General features: G+C 46.5%; 1 protein-coding gene across 3 annotated transcripts; it reads left to right on the forward strand.

The window, feature by feature from the left end:
* The first annotated feature begins 3,028 nt into the window (after positions 1–3,028).
* Positions 3,029–13,693, forward strand: CCRL2 (C-C motif chemokine receptor like 2). 3 transcript variants are annotated; one of them, XM_027096933.1, is made up of 2 exons: positions 3,029–3,222; positions 12,581–13,693. In XM_027096933.1, exon 2 carries the CDS (start codon positions 12,593–12,595, stop codon positions 13,637–13,639), a length of 1,047 nt encoding a protein of 348 aa, XP_026952734.1. In that variant the 5' UTR covers positions 3,029–3,222; positions 12,581–12,592; the 3' UTR covers positions 13,640–13,693. The 3 variants fall into 3 exon arrangements, with proteins under 3 accessions (XP_026952734.1, XP_026952733.1, XP_026952735.1); XM_027096932.1 differs by lacking the exon at positions 3,029–3,222 and adding an exon at positions 11,744–12,021; XM_027096934.1 differs by lacking the exon at positions 3,029–3,222 and adding an exon at positions 12,185–12,264.
* Positions 13,694–14,086: the final 393 nt, after the last annotated feature.

The raw sequence follows: 14,086 nt of genomic DNA on the forward strand, positions 1-14,086 counted from the left end.
AAGAGTCTAGAGACAGGATCCAGAGAAGTAAACAGACAATTGTACAGTGTAGAGTGAGGCATGCTCCAGCACCGAGGAGGGCTTCCCAGCCCAGTGCTGGGCTGTCAGAGTTGGCCTCCTGGCAGTGATGATGGCTCAGCGAAAGCCTGAAAACCAAGGAGGGCCTTCTGACAAATCAGGGTTAAACCAGGTCCCATGCTCAGAAGCATGAATGAAACTATTTTATAACCAGACATACTTTTCCTCAGTCTAAGCTGCATTTGTTTCAGAACACAAAGTTCCATTCCATCCTTCCTAGCATGTTCAATCCGACTCCGTGATTTTTCAGCTAAATTCAGGATGCATACAAGTCATTTTCTGCTCGGTGCTCCATTGCCAAAAAGTTTTCCCCTTTCCCCTGACTCCCATGGTTGACTCTTCTAGTGTAGTGAATCTCAACCAGGGGATGGCTTTCCCCCAGGGGCCATCCAGCCACGTCTGGAGACATTCCGGTTGTTACAGCTTGGGAAGAGACCAGGGGTACTGCTCAGCATCCTACAATCCCCCACAACAAAACTGTATCCACCCCAGCCGTCAGCAGTGCCACGGCTGAGAACCCTCCTCCAGCCTCAGCAAGGAGGACCCTGGATCAGGCCCCGCACAGACTGCTGCAGCTGACTCCAGACTCACGGAACATTCTGGACACTCTGCATGGCCACAGGAGACTCAGGCTATCCACAGGCACCCATTCCTGTCACTCCACCACTTCCACAGCCTTTCCACACCTGATGATGCAGGACAAGCCCACAGTGGTCCCACCAAAGATGCTCTCAGCTTCCCTACAGCATGTGCAGACCTAGTGAGTGTGTGTTCCCTGTCCCCCACCAAGCCCCCTTGGCCAGGTGACCTTAGAACACAGCAGTTCCAGATATTTTTCTCAGTGATCCAGTTTGTGTGCATATGGGGCTGGGGGGGAGGGGGCTATTATATGAGGAGAAATTACAAGGAAAAGTGTATATATGTGGGATGAATGGAAGAATTTCGATGGAAACAGTGTATGAGAAAACACAGAGGCACAGAGAAGAGGTGGCTTCAGGGAACAGATGGTGAGTGGTTTCATGAGAGGGGAAAGTGAGAAGGGAGTGGAAAAAATTGGGACTGGAGGCTGGCGAGTAGAGGACAAATGAGTATGGGCCGCGCACACCCTGCTAAAGGAGTGTAGACCTGTGGGGGAGGAGGGGGCTTTGAAGCCAGGGAGTAAACGCATACTTTGGACCCTGAATGGCCCCGGCGAGTGGCAGATGTGCTGGAAGAAGACTAGAAGGGAGGCAGGGACCCTAGGCAGAGGTTTTGGCAGTGCTCTTTCTGGGACACAACGGGGGCCTCTACCAAGATAAAGAGCTCTGTGTGGAGAGAAATTAATGTATTTGAAAGCTATGAGGGAGAACCACTCATTAAGATTTGGATTTAGGGAGTGAGTGAGTGGCAGAGGTCAAGGCTTGGGCCCCAGCCCAAAAGGATGGAGAGCACTGGCTCCAGGATGTGGGATGATGGGTTCAATTTTTAGGACAGGTTGAGTGAGAAATCCTGGAGGACATTCAGGTGGCAGTGTCGAGAGCCGCTGGATGTGCTGGCCTTGAACCCAGCGGAGCAAATGGGTGGAGATCCACATTTGGGGTCATAGGAAGTGAACACCGTGAGGGGTGGACAAGTGGCTCTAGACAGAACCCAGAGGAACATAGGCAGCAAAGGAGCCCGAGAGGAGGAGAAGGAGAAAGTGGGCAGGGCAAAGCCAACTGCAGAGAAGAGAGCTCTGGGAGGAACAGGAAGTGTCAGTGATGTCTAATGCTGCCAAGCAAGATAAGAACGGAAAAAACATCTCCTGACCCCGTGATGCAATCAGAAAGGCGCAATTACTTAGTAGCTCCTGCCTTGTCTCTTCCTGGACCAACTCATGGCAAAGGAGCGTAGAATCATATTTCCTCCTTCCCCCAGAAAAACATGATTTTTGTCCCCAAGTTTTGGGCTCTCCCGAGGGGACAGGACTGGCCTTTGTAGTCTGAAGGTCCTGGTTTACTGGTAGAGGGAAGTGCCCCTTCCAATGATCTTTCCAGAGAGTGTGGCTGAATCCTATGGGACAGGAAGGGATGGGACCATGGACTCTGAGGCAGAGATAGGAGCCACCTCAAATAGAGTCCTCGGAGGCCCCAGGGCCTGGAAGGAAATGGCTGCAGAGCCTCTGAGGAGACTCAAGGACCAGCCTGGGGGAGCACTGGGCAGGAGGGAGCACAGCCTGCAGTCTCCAAAACGTGAGGCTCACATGGGCCTTGGCCCTTGGAGGGGCCCAGAGCAACCAGCCAGGCTGAGGACCAAGGCAAACCCCGTCCTGCAATTAAAATCTACCATGATTTAATTCTGTTAAAGGAACTATTTTTAAAGTGAGATGCTACTTAGTTTATTACCTTTTACCACTGTTTATAAGAAAAAAATTCTTATCTAATTAAGATACGGTTAGTATCCAATCAGTGACTGTCCAACACGACCGACCCTACGAAAGCTGGAGTGTGGCCAGTGAGGTGGGGAAGGAGAGGCGGAGAAGGGAATGTTGCGGGGGGCGGGCAGGAGGGACGAGCCACTTCCTCTTCCACTCTTCTGTTCACACCCTGATGACAACGGTGAGTAAGCCAAGGGAACGGTCAAGTGGAGTGAGCGGGCAGTGCGGCCTCGCTGTGCCCATGACTCCTCCTCCGTACACCGTACACATGGGTTTCACGGTCTTACGACACATGGTGGTGTTGAAAATTTCAGTTTCCATTTCTTGTCATTCAGGGTAAATGAAATGTGCGGGAAACCAGAACACTCAGCCTGTGCAGCGCTCTGCCCAGATGCCCACTTCAGTCCTGGGGACAGGGCTGCTGCCCCCCTCACTGGGAACCACCCTCAGCCACCAGGACCTACCTGCCCATGGGGTGGCTGAGGCCGATGACTGGCTGAAGTGGGACTGCAGAGGCCGGGGCCCTTCTCTCACTGTGGGATGGCGCTCAAAGACCACCCCGGAGCTCCACACAGGATCGGGTGAGACCTCACATTGTGCTGAGGTGTGTGTGCTGTACTCACATCGTGGTGGCTCCTCCCTCTGCCCGGTCCTGCCTCGCTCACTCCCTTACACGCGTGCCTCCTGGAAGCTGCCCCAACAAGACCTCCGCCCCTGAGGGCTCTGGATTACCAGGAACGCAATCTAAGGTAGTCTGATTCTTGGTTTCAACTTTCCCTTCCACAGAAACTCAATCACAGATGCCAGTAAGTAATAAAATGTCTCTACCCTGAATTGTGTTACTTTCCCTTCCCTTGCTCCATCTCTGACATCCAAGTAGATGGTCCCTCAAGGACCTGAAACAAAAGACACTAGGAGGAAAAGGGAGGAGAGGGGAAGAGGCCTATGCACGCCTCGTCTGGCTAACTCCCATTCAGAATTTGGGCTTAGAAGACTCCCACCCCAGGAAACCCTGCCTGGTCCCTCCGGCTGGGCCAGGTGCCCCTGCTGACAGCTCCCACAGCTCCTGTGTTCTCCCCCAGTACAGCACATGACTCCCTGAATTATAAACAGGTATGCACCTGACCATCTCCCTTCGGAAAGTCAATGCCACGAGGGCAGAAAAGGGGTCTACTTTGCTCGCCATTTTCTCCAGGGACCTGGTAAAGTTCCTGGCACTTGGGAGATGTGTCCTGCGGGGTCCTGGCAGCAAACAAATGGCACACGCAAATAGGGCAGCTGAGGAAAGTTTGGTAAAAGGACTCTTTACAAAGATTTAGACAGGGCATGGGGAAACCACAGGACATAGTGCAGTACCTGATGCTAGTGAGAGCAGGCCGCCATTCCTGCTGCTAGGAGCAAGGAGCACAGGGCAAAGGAGGGGGCAGGGGCTTCTGTCTGACAAAAGCTGCTCACAGGTCAAGAGACACATCAGCCCCGCCGGGAAAGTGACCCCTGAGACCCACCAGGAAGGATCCAGGGAGCTAAATCCCTTGACCTCACTTTCCAATCTCCTGCCTAAAACTCCCCATCGGCCAAACGCAACTGAAACTCAGAGGACAGAGGAGTCTGCTATTACAAGATAAGGCTCCCTGGACGTAAATCAAGGTGGAGGAAAGTAGAGAGTAGATACCGTAGAGAGTAGATACCGAAGAGCAAAAGGAAGATTTATGAGACAGTCGACACTAAATACATGGGAAATGAATAAATGAATGATGTTTTTCAACAAATACGCACTGAAACACTACTCAGTGGATACTTATCATTCTGATCACCGTCTTCATGGAGACAAATCAAAGGCCGCACACATAAAAAGGCCACTAGGTGTAACTCCAACCTGTGGGCAGACAATAAGGCCTTAGGCTACGTGAGATGGGCATCTGGAACTGAGAAGTCCTGACAAAAAGCAAGCGCTTGGGAAAAGGTGGACCAGAAGAAATTTGCCCAGAGGCAGATGACAATAAGTAAGCTTACCTGTTTTTGCCTAGGCTCTACGTGGTAGGGGGAAAATCTCTGAGAATCCAAAACCTGCACCTCATGAAAATCTGAGGTTCAATTTTACAATACCCTCAAAATGGGAGACCCCAAAACAGGCCAGGAAACCTCATCTCAGGCCATTGATATCTTAGTGCTCCTGGCTGAAACAAATGCAAAACTCCTCCGGAAGGGAGTGTTCCCACTTCAGGTCACGAAAAAGCTGCTGCAGAGAAAATAATCCCCGATAAAGATGAACTCACACTGAGACTACAAAACACACAAGTAAATGGACCACCGTGAGTGACAGCTGGCAGGCCTAACAACTGCAGGATTAGAACTCTGAAAGGGTTGATTAAATCATGATTTGATTAAAAGTATTTTTATAAGGAATCAAAATCCTAAAAAAGGAACAAAATATTATTACCAGAACCCACTCAGTGTACACAAAGGTATACTCCACTCTAACAGAATCTGTCTTATTGCCCTAACTCAGCACACTGTCTTAGAGGATGAAAGATCCTAGAAACCCTTCCGGAATATGGGGGCTTTTACTCAGTAGGTGTCTCCCCTCTCTTTTCCTAGGGATACATACTCACTCTCTGAGTCCCTGTCTGCTAATTGAAGAATACTGAAATAATTCTCAGGACTTAACGATTTCCCTTCTTTCTTCAGTACCATATCTGTAGTAGGATTAGGTTTAGGTACAATTCAAATGTACCACATTTCAAAGTTATGGTACAAGATTGGACCCTATTTCTTGTTCAGTCGCTACTGGCAAATTTTTAGAATTTTTGTTGAAACTATTTTTCAGTCATTTTACAAGGCAGTGGAGAAGGAAGAGTCCTTGACCCTACTTCACTCCGCCATCTTTACTAGAAAGCCCCACACTAATGTTCTTGAGATTCTATAGGGGTAAGCACTGCTTCAACTTGGGCAGCCCCAGATGTAGCTGTGCTTGTATGCTGACTTCAGAATTTTGTTGGTGGGGTTGGTGTTTACAGTTGGGCGGCAGGGAGATACTGGACACCTCGTTTATGGGGCATTTGCCCCAACTCAGCAGAGCAACTGATTACATTTCACCACACGATGTTGCTGGTGACCCTGGGAGACCAATCTCAGGGGAACGGTGGGGACAGAACATGGGCAATTAAGTCACCAGGATGATGGAGAAAACTGGGGTGAAGAGAAGCTCCTTATCCACGTACACTAGTCTTAATAAAAGAAGGGGGCAATCAGGCAGACAGTGGTAATGATGAGGTGGAGTAGAGGGTAGTGGCTGGAGACCACAGTAGTCTCTTATATACGTACCTATTAGATCTTATAGGAGTACTGGTCACCAAGTGGTCACCTGGGGCCAGGGACGTCACCTTCTGATCCCCAAGGGTGAGGCGGGTGAGAGAGAGAAGGAGCATCCTCAAGGGACAACAGATGGTAGGAACATTAGGAGGTGAGGTGAGGTGAGGGCAGAGGAGGCACAAAGGAGAATGGCAATGAGAAATGTGAGAAGGTACCTGACCTGAGGCACTGACTGAAGATGGTGGGGATGGGGGCACGATGACATCAAGTGGTCTTACTGTTCCAAAAAGACTGACCCCAGCAGACCACAGGTAGACGGTGGTTAAGAAGATGAGAGAAGTATTAAGATGCTGCTGAACGTATCATTCTCCAGTAAGCAAAGGACTCAAGACTCTCTAGAGACTGATGTCTCCCTTCAAAGGCTGTGTTAGCACAAGTTCTTCAAAATATAGACGCTAAGATGGGACGTGGCATAAAAGAAATGTATTAGAGGAAACGTCTCTGAGAGAGCTTGCAAAGGGAGGTGGGAGAAGCTGGGAAAGCTGCCAGATCACAATGCAGGTCTGACCACAAGGGAAGGAGAGAAGGAGGAAGTGAGGTTAGGGAGAAGCACCAGTCCATCTCCCAGGAATGGGCCTGTCCCAGTGCCCCTAACAGGGCCACTGACTGGGAGCAGCCCGTGGCCGGCATGGCCTCAGCACGGATGCAAGGATGCATTTCAGAGTGAGGAAGCTGGGATCCTCAGTCAGTTATGCTCATTCCCATGGCCGCCACACAACACAGCAATATTTGTATGTCTGAGGCAACATTTCTCGAAATACAGCCTGCAGAGTCCTTGGTCCATAAGTAACTGCATAAGAATTAAAAGGGGATTCCATGATCAAATAATTTGGGGAAATGCTGCATGCTTTCTCTAGGATCCTAACGCTTGTTAGCACTTGAAGAGTTCTGAGAAGCACTGTAGTAAAGAAACTTGCTTTGTATTTTCAGTCCACCTATTTCTCAAACCTACTTGAGTGATGTCCACCCCCACTTCCTTTTACACCTTTCAGCACAAAGCAGAATAAACCGGACATGAAATGAGAAAGGGTTTTTAAGGATACAGTTAACTATTTTTCTTCCAGCAAGTACATATAAAATCTGTATTTCAGGGTTGGTCATCAATACAATTGTTTTTTGGAAGTATCATTTCCCCCTCGCTGCCCTCCCAGGTAGCCCAGGTATTGAGAGGACTAAGCACTAAGGTGACATTTTAGGCTTAGCCAAGATGTGGGAGAAAATGCGGGGGCAGGATGAGACATTCTCAGAATCCCTAGAATTATAACATGTAGGTAGAGGCCCCTTCAATCTACTGCTCAGTACCAAACAACGAATCCAGAGGAAAATTGTTTTCTAAGAGTAGGTTTTACACACTTTCCATTAAGAAGCAGTGCTATTCAGGGAGATCAGCTCAGTGCTTTGTGACCACATCGGCGGAGGGGGTGGTGGGATAGGGAGGGTAGGAGGGAGACGCACGAGGGAGGAGATATGGGGATATATGTATACGTATAGCTGATTCACTTTGTTACACAGCAGAAACTAACACACCATTGTAAAGCAATTATACTTCAATAAAGATGTTAAAAAAAAAAGTAGTGCTATTTAAAAATTATAATAGCTGCTATTTGGGATTATCATAGATTTTTTTTCCTATACTTACCTGATTTTCTGTAATATTTGCTAATAAAAATTAGTTAGATAATCTGAGAACACTGATATTTGATGAAGCCATTTTAAGGGATAGATAAATTATTGTAATTCTAAAGTTCTGAATACCCATTTCTCAATAACAAGTTAGACCTCTGAAAATGTCATCACGCTAGCATTCAGCATCCTAGCACCCTCCCATCCCTTCGCTCAACTAATTTAATGTTGTATCTATCAATCAGCATCCAGTCAAAAGACAGGAATGATACCAGTAATTTGACCAAAGAGCATTTACTACAAAGAATTATTAATTAGTCAAAGGGAATTAACTGTCTAAGGGAGTACGAAGCAGAGGTAGGAAGAGGCCCCTAGACTGAGGCAGAGCACCCGAGAAGGAACACACATGGAAGAGGCCCTCCCTCCCAAGGCTGAGATTCAGACCTGTTACAGAGGGTGACTGCAACCCACTGGATGGTCAGGAAGTTTGTCAAGGTGAGGCCCTTGGGGGCTGGTGAGCAGGAAACTGCCTGCAGGGGTACCAGTGAGACCCACAAGAGGGTGGGCACCACTCGGTCTCCACACAGCACTGTCAGGTCATCCCAAGGAGCAAAAACAAACAAACAATAACAAAATTCTGTAACAGAATGAGAAGCCCCTGCCTCTTCCTGTGATTCTCAGAGCCTTCTACATCAGCTGGCAAAGGAGAAATGCTTATAGGGTTCAGCTCAAGGATTACAAAGCAAGGCAAGGAAGGATGGGTTAGGAGCTGAAAGGCAATAAATTACTAACAGGTGCACCGCATCCTTTGCTTGTTTTTTTTACTGAGGGCCAATGTAACATGAAGAATATTTCTGCACCTCCTGTAAAATTATTAATAAAGTCATCACCCAGTGTGTTTTCCAACCTCCCTAATGTAAGAACTTAGAAACAAGAAAAAAATGAGATAATGAGTATAAATTATTGGACCTAATCATCTGCTGCTTCATCTTGTCAGCACAGCTTTCTCTGACTATCCTACGTAAAATGTGAACCCCCAAACCACCCTGGTCCTTCCTAGTCTCCTTCCCTGCTTTGCTTTTCTCCACAGAACTTCTCTCCTACTACCCTACAATTTACTTACTTATTTTCTTTTTGTCTGTAATGTAAGTCCCATGAAGGTCAGGATGTTTGCCTACTGATGTGTCCCCAGCACCTGGAACAGTGCTGGGCACATGCTAGGCACTTTACAAACATTTGTTGAATAAATGAATTGAATAAATGCGTGATCTACATGTATGGGGGAATGAGAGTTATAACATGACAGTTTCCTAGACTGAAACTGGGATTGAACTTGAACAGACATTTTTCCAAAGAAGACATACAGATGGCCAACAGGCACATGAAACACTGCTCAACATCATTAGTCATCAGAGAAATGCAAATCAAAACCACAATAAAATTATCATCACCTCACACCTGTCAGAATGGCTATCATCAAAAAGACCACAAAAAACTAAAGTTGGTGAGGCTGTGGAGAAAAGGGAACCCTCCTACACTGTTGGTGGGAATGTAAATTGGTACAACCACTGTGGAAAAGAGTATGGAGGTTCTTCAAAAAAATAAAACTTCATATGACCCAGCAATTACACTCCTAGGTATATATCAGAACAAAATGAAACCACTAACATGAAAAGATATATGCCCTCCAATGTTCACAGCAGCATTATTTACATTAGCTAAGATATGGAAGCAACCTAAGTGTCCATAAACAGATGAATGGATAAAGAAGATGTGGTGTGTACACATACAATGGAGTATTAACCATAAAAATAAATGAAATTTTGCAATTTGCAACAACATGGATAGACCTAGAGAGTACTATGCTTAGTGAAATAAGTCAGAGAAAGACAAATACTATATCCTATCACAAATACTATATCACTTATATGTGGAATCTAAAAAATAAAACAAACAAATGAATATAACAAAATAGAAAGGTACTCACGGATGTAGAGAACAAACTAGTGGTTACCAGTGGGGAGAGGAAAGGGGAGAAAGGGCAAGATAGGGGTAAAGGATTAAAAGATACGAACTATTATATATAAAATAAACAAGCAACAAGGATCTATTGTACAGCACAGGAAAATATAGCCATTATTTTGTAATAACTTTAAATGGAGTGTAATCTATAAGAATACTGAATCACTATGTTATATTCCTGAAACTAATATAATATTGCAAATCAACTATACTTTAATTTTTTTAAAACTGGGATTTAATTATAGTAATAAAGAGGAACTCAGAGCCTCAAAGGTAAGGTTTGTGAGCTACATGCCAAAGCCACAGCATGTGGTGAAGTTTCACCAATAATGATGACCCTATTACAGTTCCAGATATTAGAATGGTAAATAAAACTTTCCTCTTGCCTCAACTTCAGACCTTTAAACCATTCCTACCTACCAATTTAGAATTTCCAAGAATCCCACAGTCTTAGAGGTCTAATACACAGTACAGTGATTATAGACAACAAAACTGTATCATAAACATTAAAATTGCTAAGAGAAGAGACCTTAATTTTTCCCACCACCAGAAAAGTTGATAATTTTGTTAGCTAACACTATCATGGCAATCATATTGCAATATAAATGTATCAAATCAATACGGTACACCTTAAACTGACACAATGTTATTTGTCAATTATATCTCAATTAAAAAAAAAAAGAATCCCATGGTCTGGCTGTGGATAAGCAGAATGCTGGGAATCAAGCCAAAATAAAATAATTCAGAAAGTGAAGGCCATACAAATATCAGGAAGTTAGGGTGATCCTGAAGTTACCAAACAGTGCCTTCCTTAGGGAACTTCAAATTTCACATGGTTCTGTGACACGGATGAGGCGCCTGCTTGCTGCCATTTTCCTCCACTTGACCGTATAATGCAGTGTGTATGTTCACAGGGTTTTTCAAGTTTCAAAGTTTGACTTGACCCTCAGTCCCCTGCCTGGGACTGACCAGTGAGTATCAGGCAATAAAGCACCACGAGCCACCATCACTTACTCCGTCAAAGTTCTGGGGGTACTGGTGTGGCTACAGATAGCCCAGCCGCAGGGGGCTGAGCCCCAGGAGGAAGGAGCAGGGCACGGTGGCCCTCACTCACTCACAGAAGCCATACTGCTGGGCGGTGGGGGAAGACCTGCTGGGAAACATTCACAGCCAGGTTCCCACCAGCACCAACCCCTCCCAACCCCTCCCAACCCCTCCATACGGAGGAACATCATGAGTTTCCCTCTGAGTTAAATTTAATGCTCGATCACATATTTGTCCAGGCCCTTTTAATGTTTATTTTTCCTTTCCCTTAATAGTTTCCTCAGTTCTATTTCTATTTTGGCAGGTCCACATTCTGCACCGACTACCACCTCAAACATATCTTTGGCATTAACAGATGTCGTTTAACCAGCGAAATGAACGCTAAGCCAACATGTAAGACTGGTCCTCAAATTAGGTCCATCACAGATACAAAGAGTTGATCCAGGAGAAGTTCATACAGATTTTCCAGTTATTTCAAGTTCTTTTTCTCAGTTCATCTTTCTTCCAAACCGCCCCCATCCCCTTCCTCCTCCCTACACCCTCCTCCCACCACTCTAAATCTGGACTCTCAGCTTCCTTTCTCTCTGGCCTTAAACGTCACCCCACCCCAGCCTCAAACAGGGGTTGAACTTGTTCCCCTCACATTCTCTGCACATGACCTGATGGAGCCTCTGCATCCTCACCATGGAATTTTCCTGTGCTGGGCCCTCCTTCTAGGAGCAGGGTCAGCTCCTAACATCTTGCCTAACTCCTTGGTTCCCTCACATCAATTTCCCCCAGGCACTGGTACTGAGGCTCTGTCTCTGCACCACCCCCTTCCCAACTGACATCACTCTGTAGCTTCCACTGTCCCCAGAGCAGACCCTACTGGGGCCCCATTCCTCAGCCAAAGCACACAGCGTCTCTCAAAAGGGACAATGAAAACCAAAGCAGTGGTTCTCACTGCAAGTTCTTGAAGCCCCATATGCTAATGCTGATGAAATGCTACATGGGAGCCTCAGGCCCCTGGGCCTGGACGCACAGTCATCGTATGTGACACTTCTCTCCTCTGCTGCAAGCCACCACCTGCTCAGTTACACGTCAGAGCACTTTGCTATCCCTCCCTCAGTATCATTGAGAAGCAGCAGTAACTTAGTTCCCTTATCTAGGGCAGCCAGCAGGATGGCCACAGGGAAATCAAAGGCGGGGTACGGGGTGGGGGTGGAAGCAGCAGGAGAAAACAACTTCCCAGTTTCTCTTTGCAGCTTAAGAAACTCTCTGGGGGTCTGGGGGAGCTTTCAAGTTGCTTTATTTTGGTTAGTCCCTGAGATGTGTGACTGGCGGAACACAGCCACCAGGGGGATAAACAGTGGTTTCTCTTGGCCCTAAGGGTCAGGGGCCAGCTGTTCTGAAGGAAGCCAGCTTTTAACTGGCCCAGACGGTTCCCACAGCAACTCGGATGGTAGGTCAGGAGGCCATACCCTCCCCGCCTAGGAACTCGGTCAGTGGTAAGTCTTCGATGTATTTAACCAGTTATGTCCATGTTGATGCTTAGGGTGGTTTCGCTTTTGCAAACATTTATTTATATCCTTCAAGAGAAGAACTCAGACCTCTCTGCCTGTCACAGGAAGCTGTTACGGGGGGTGAGCAAACTTTTTAAATGCACAGAAATTGTGACTGACACCAATTTTGTGAAGCTAAACCCCGGTACTTGGTTCTCTTTAATTGTGTTTTTTCCTACATGGCTTCAGGTAGGCAAGTCTTGTTTCTACCAAGAGAACGAAGTTATATGAAGAAGGGTAATGCTTACTTTTGTCTGCCTGTGGTAGCTCGCATACTACTAAACACCTAAGTGCTTAATGAAGGGATGAATTATAGCAGCTGCTCTCAGGATATAGGGCGTGTTAAAGAAATGTTTATTTTCAGTCTTCTGAGTTGTAGACCTGCTCTGGCTAAAATCAGACACCAGAAAAGGGCAAGTATTTATTTATCCTCTAGTCCTGTGTGCCGTTTCCTCTATGACCACACAGCTGTATGAAGGGAAAATCATCTTTCATTTCTCCACAGGGCAGCCTGAAGATGGCTAATTACACGTCAGCACCAGAGGATGATTATGATGTCCTCATAGAAGACAATCTGAGTAACAACGAAATAGAACCATGCACCCCATACGAGCCCAAGATTCTCTCAGCCCAGCTGGTGCCTTACCTCTACACCATGGTGTTCACGGCTGGCCTCCTGGACAATATCTTGGTTGTGCTTATCCTGGTAAAATACAAAGGACTCAAGCAAGTGGAAAATATCTATTTCCTCAACTTGGCAATTTCTAACTTGTGTTTCTTGCCCACCCTGCCGTTCTGGGCTTACACGGCCTCACGTGAGGGGGTTCTTGGTGACCCCCCGTGTAAAATTGTCGTGGCACTCTACTCCATAGGCCTGTACAGTGAGGCATTTTTCAATGTCCTTCTGACTGTGCAAAGGTACCAGGAGTTTTTCCGCATGAGAAGGCTTTTCTCGGCCTGCAGGATGGTGGCTGGCAACATCTTCACAAGTGCTCTGGCGTGGGTCACAGCCATTCTGGTCACTTTGCCTGAACTTGCTTTTTACAAACCTCAGATGGAAAGCCAGAAATACAAGTGCTTCTTTACCAGACCTCACTTCCTACCAGCTGATGAGACATTCTGGAAGCATTTTCTGACCTTAAAGATGAACGTTTTGGGATTTCTTTTGCCACTGTTTTTTTTCGTATTTTGCTACGTGCGAATGAGGAAAACACTAAAGTGTGGGGCGAGGAACTGTGACCTTTTCAAGCTTGTTTTCACCATAATGGTTGTTTTCCTTCTGATGTGGGGACCCTACAATATTGCGCTTTTCCTGTCTGCTTTCAACGAACACTTCTCCCTGCATGGCTGTGAGAGTAGTTACAACCTGAACAGAAGTGTCCAGATCATGAAAATCATCGCCACCACCCACTGCTGCGTCAACCCTCTCCTCTACGTGTTTCTCAACAAGGCATTTAGGAAACACCTCTGCCAACTCTGCCATCTGTGCAGTGACACCGCACCTCCACCCACTGAGGAACCTGCCCAAGGCACATCAAGGGAAGAATATCACCTTTCCACTTAAATGTAAACTAGCTCCTACCAAAGGCGGGATAAATAAACAATAATTTTTCCCTCATTGCATTGTTTTGTGCAATAGTTTTTACACATTTGTACATAAAATAGGCTCCAGGAAGAAAAGGGGGAGGTGAAGAAACATTCACCAAGCGCTGAATTTGTCTCAGGCGCTGTGCTAGGTTCTTGACAAACGTGAGCTCCTCCGTGCCTCACTGACTGCTCGTGGTGTAGGTGGAATTAGTCCCATTTCTCTGGGGGAGGAAACTGAGGCTCAGAAATTTGTCTAAGATCACACAGCTAGAGCGTGGCAAGGCTGGGACACAAAGCCGGTGCCATTCACTCCAGAACCTATGCCTTGTCCAGCATATGCCGAACTTCTAAAATTCAGGCAAGAAGACACATAAAGCAAATCTGCACTTTTAAAACCAACCGGACCACATTCCAAATTAGAACA

Source organism: Aethalodelphis obliquidens, unplaced genomic scaffold (assembly GCF_003676395.1).
Source record: "Aethalodelphis obliquidens isolate GAN/ISIS:26980383/991018 unplaced genomic scaffold, ASM367639v1 scaffold111, whole genome shotgun sequence".
In the NCBI taxonomy this organism is placed as follows: Eukaryota; Metazoa; Chordata; class Mammalia; order Artiodactyla; family Delphinidae; genus Aethalodelphis; species Aethalodelphis obliquidens.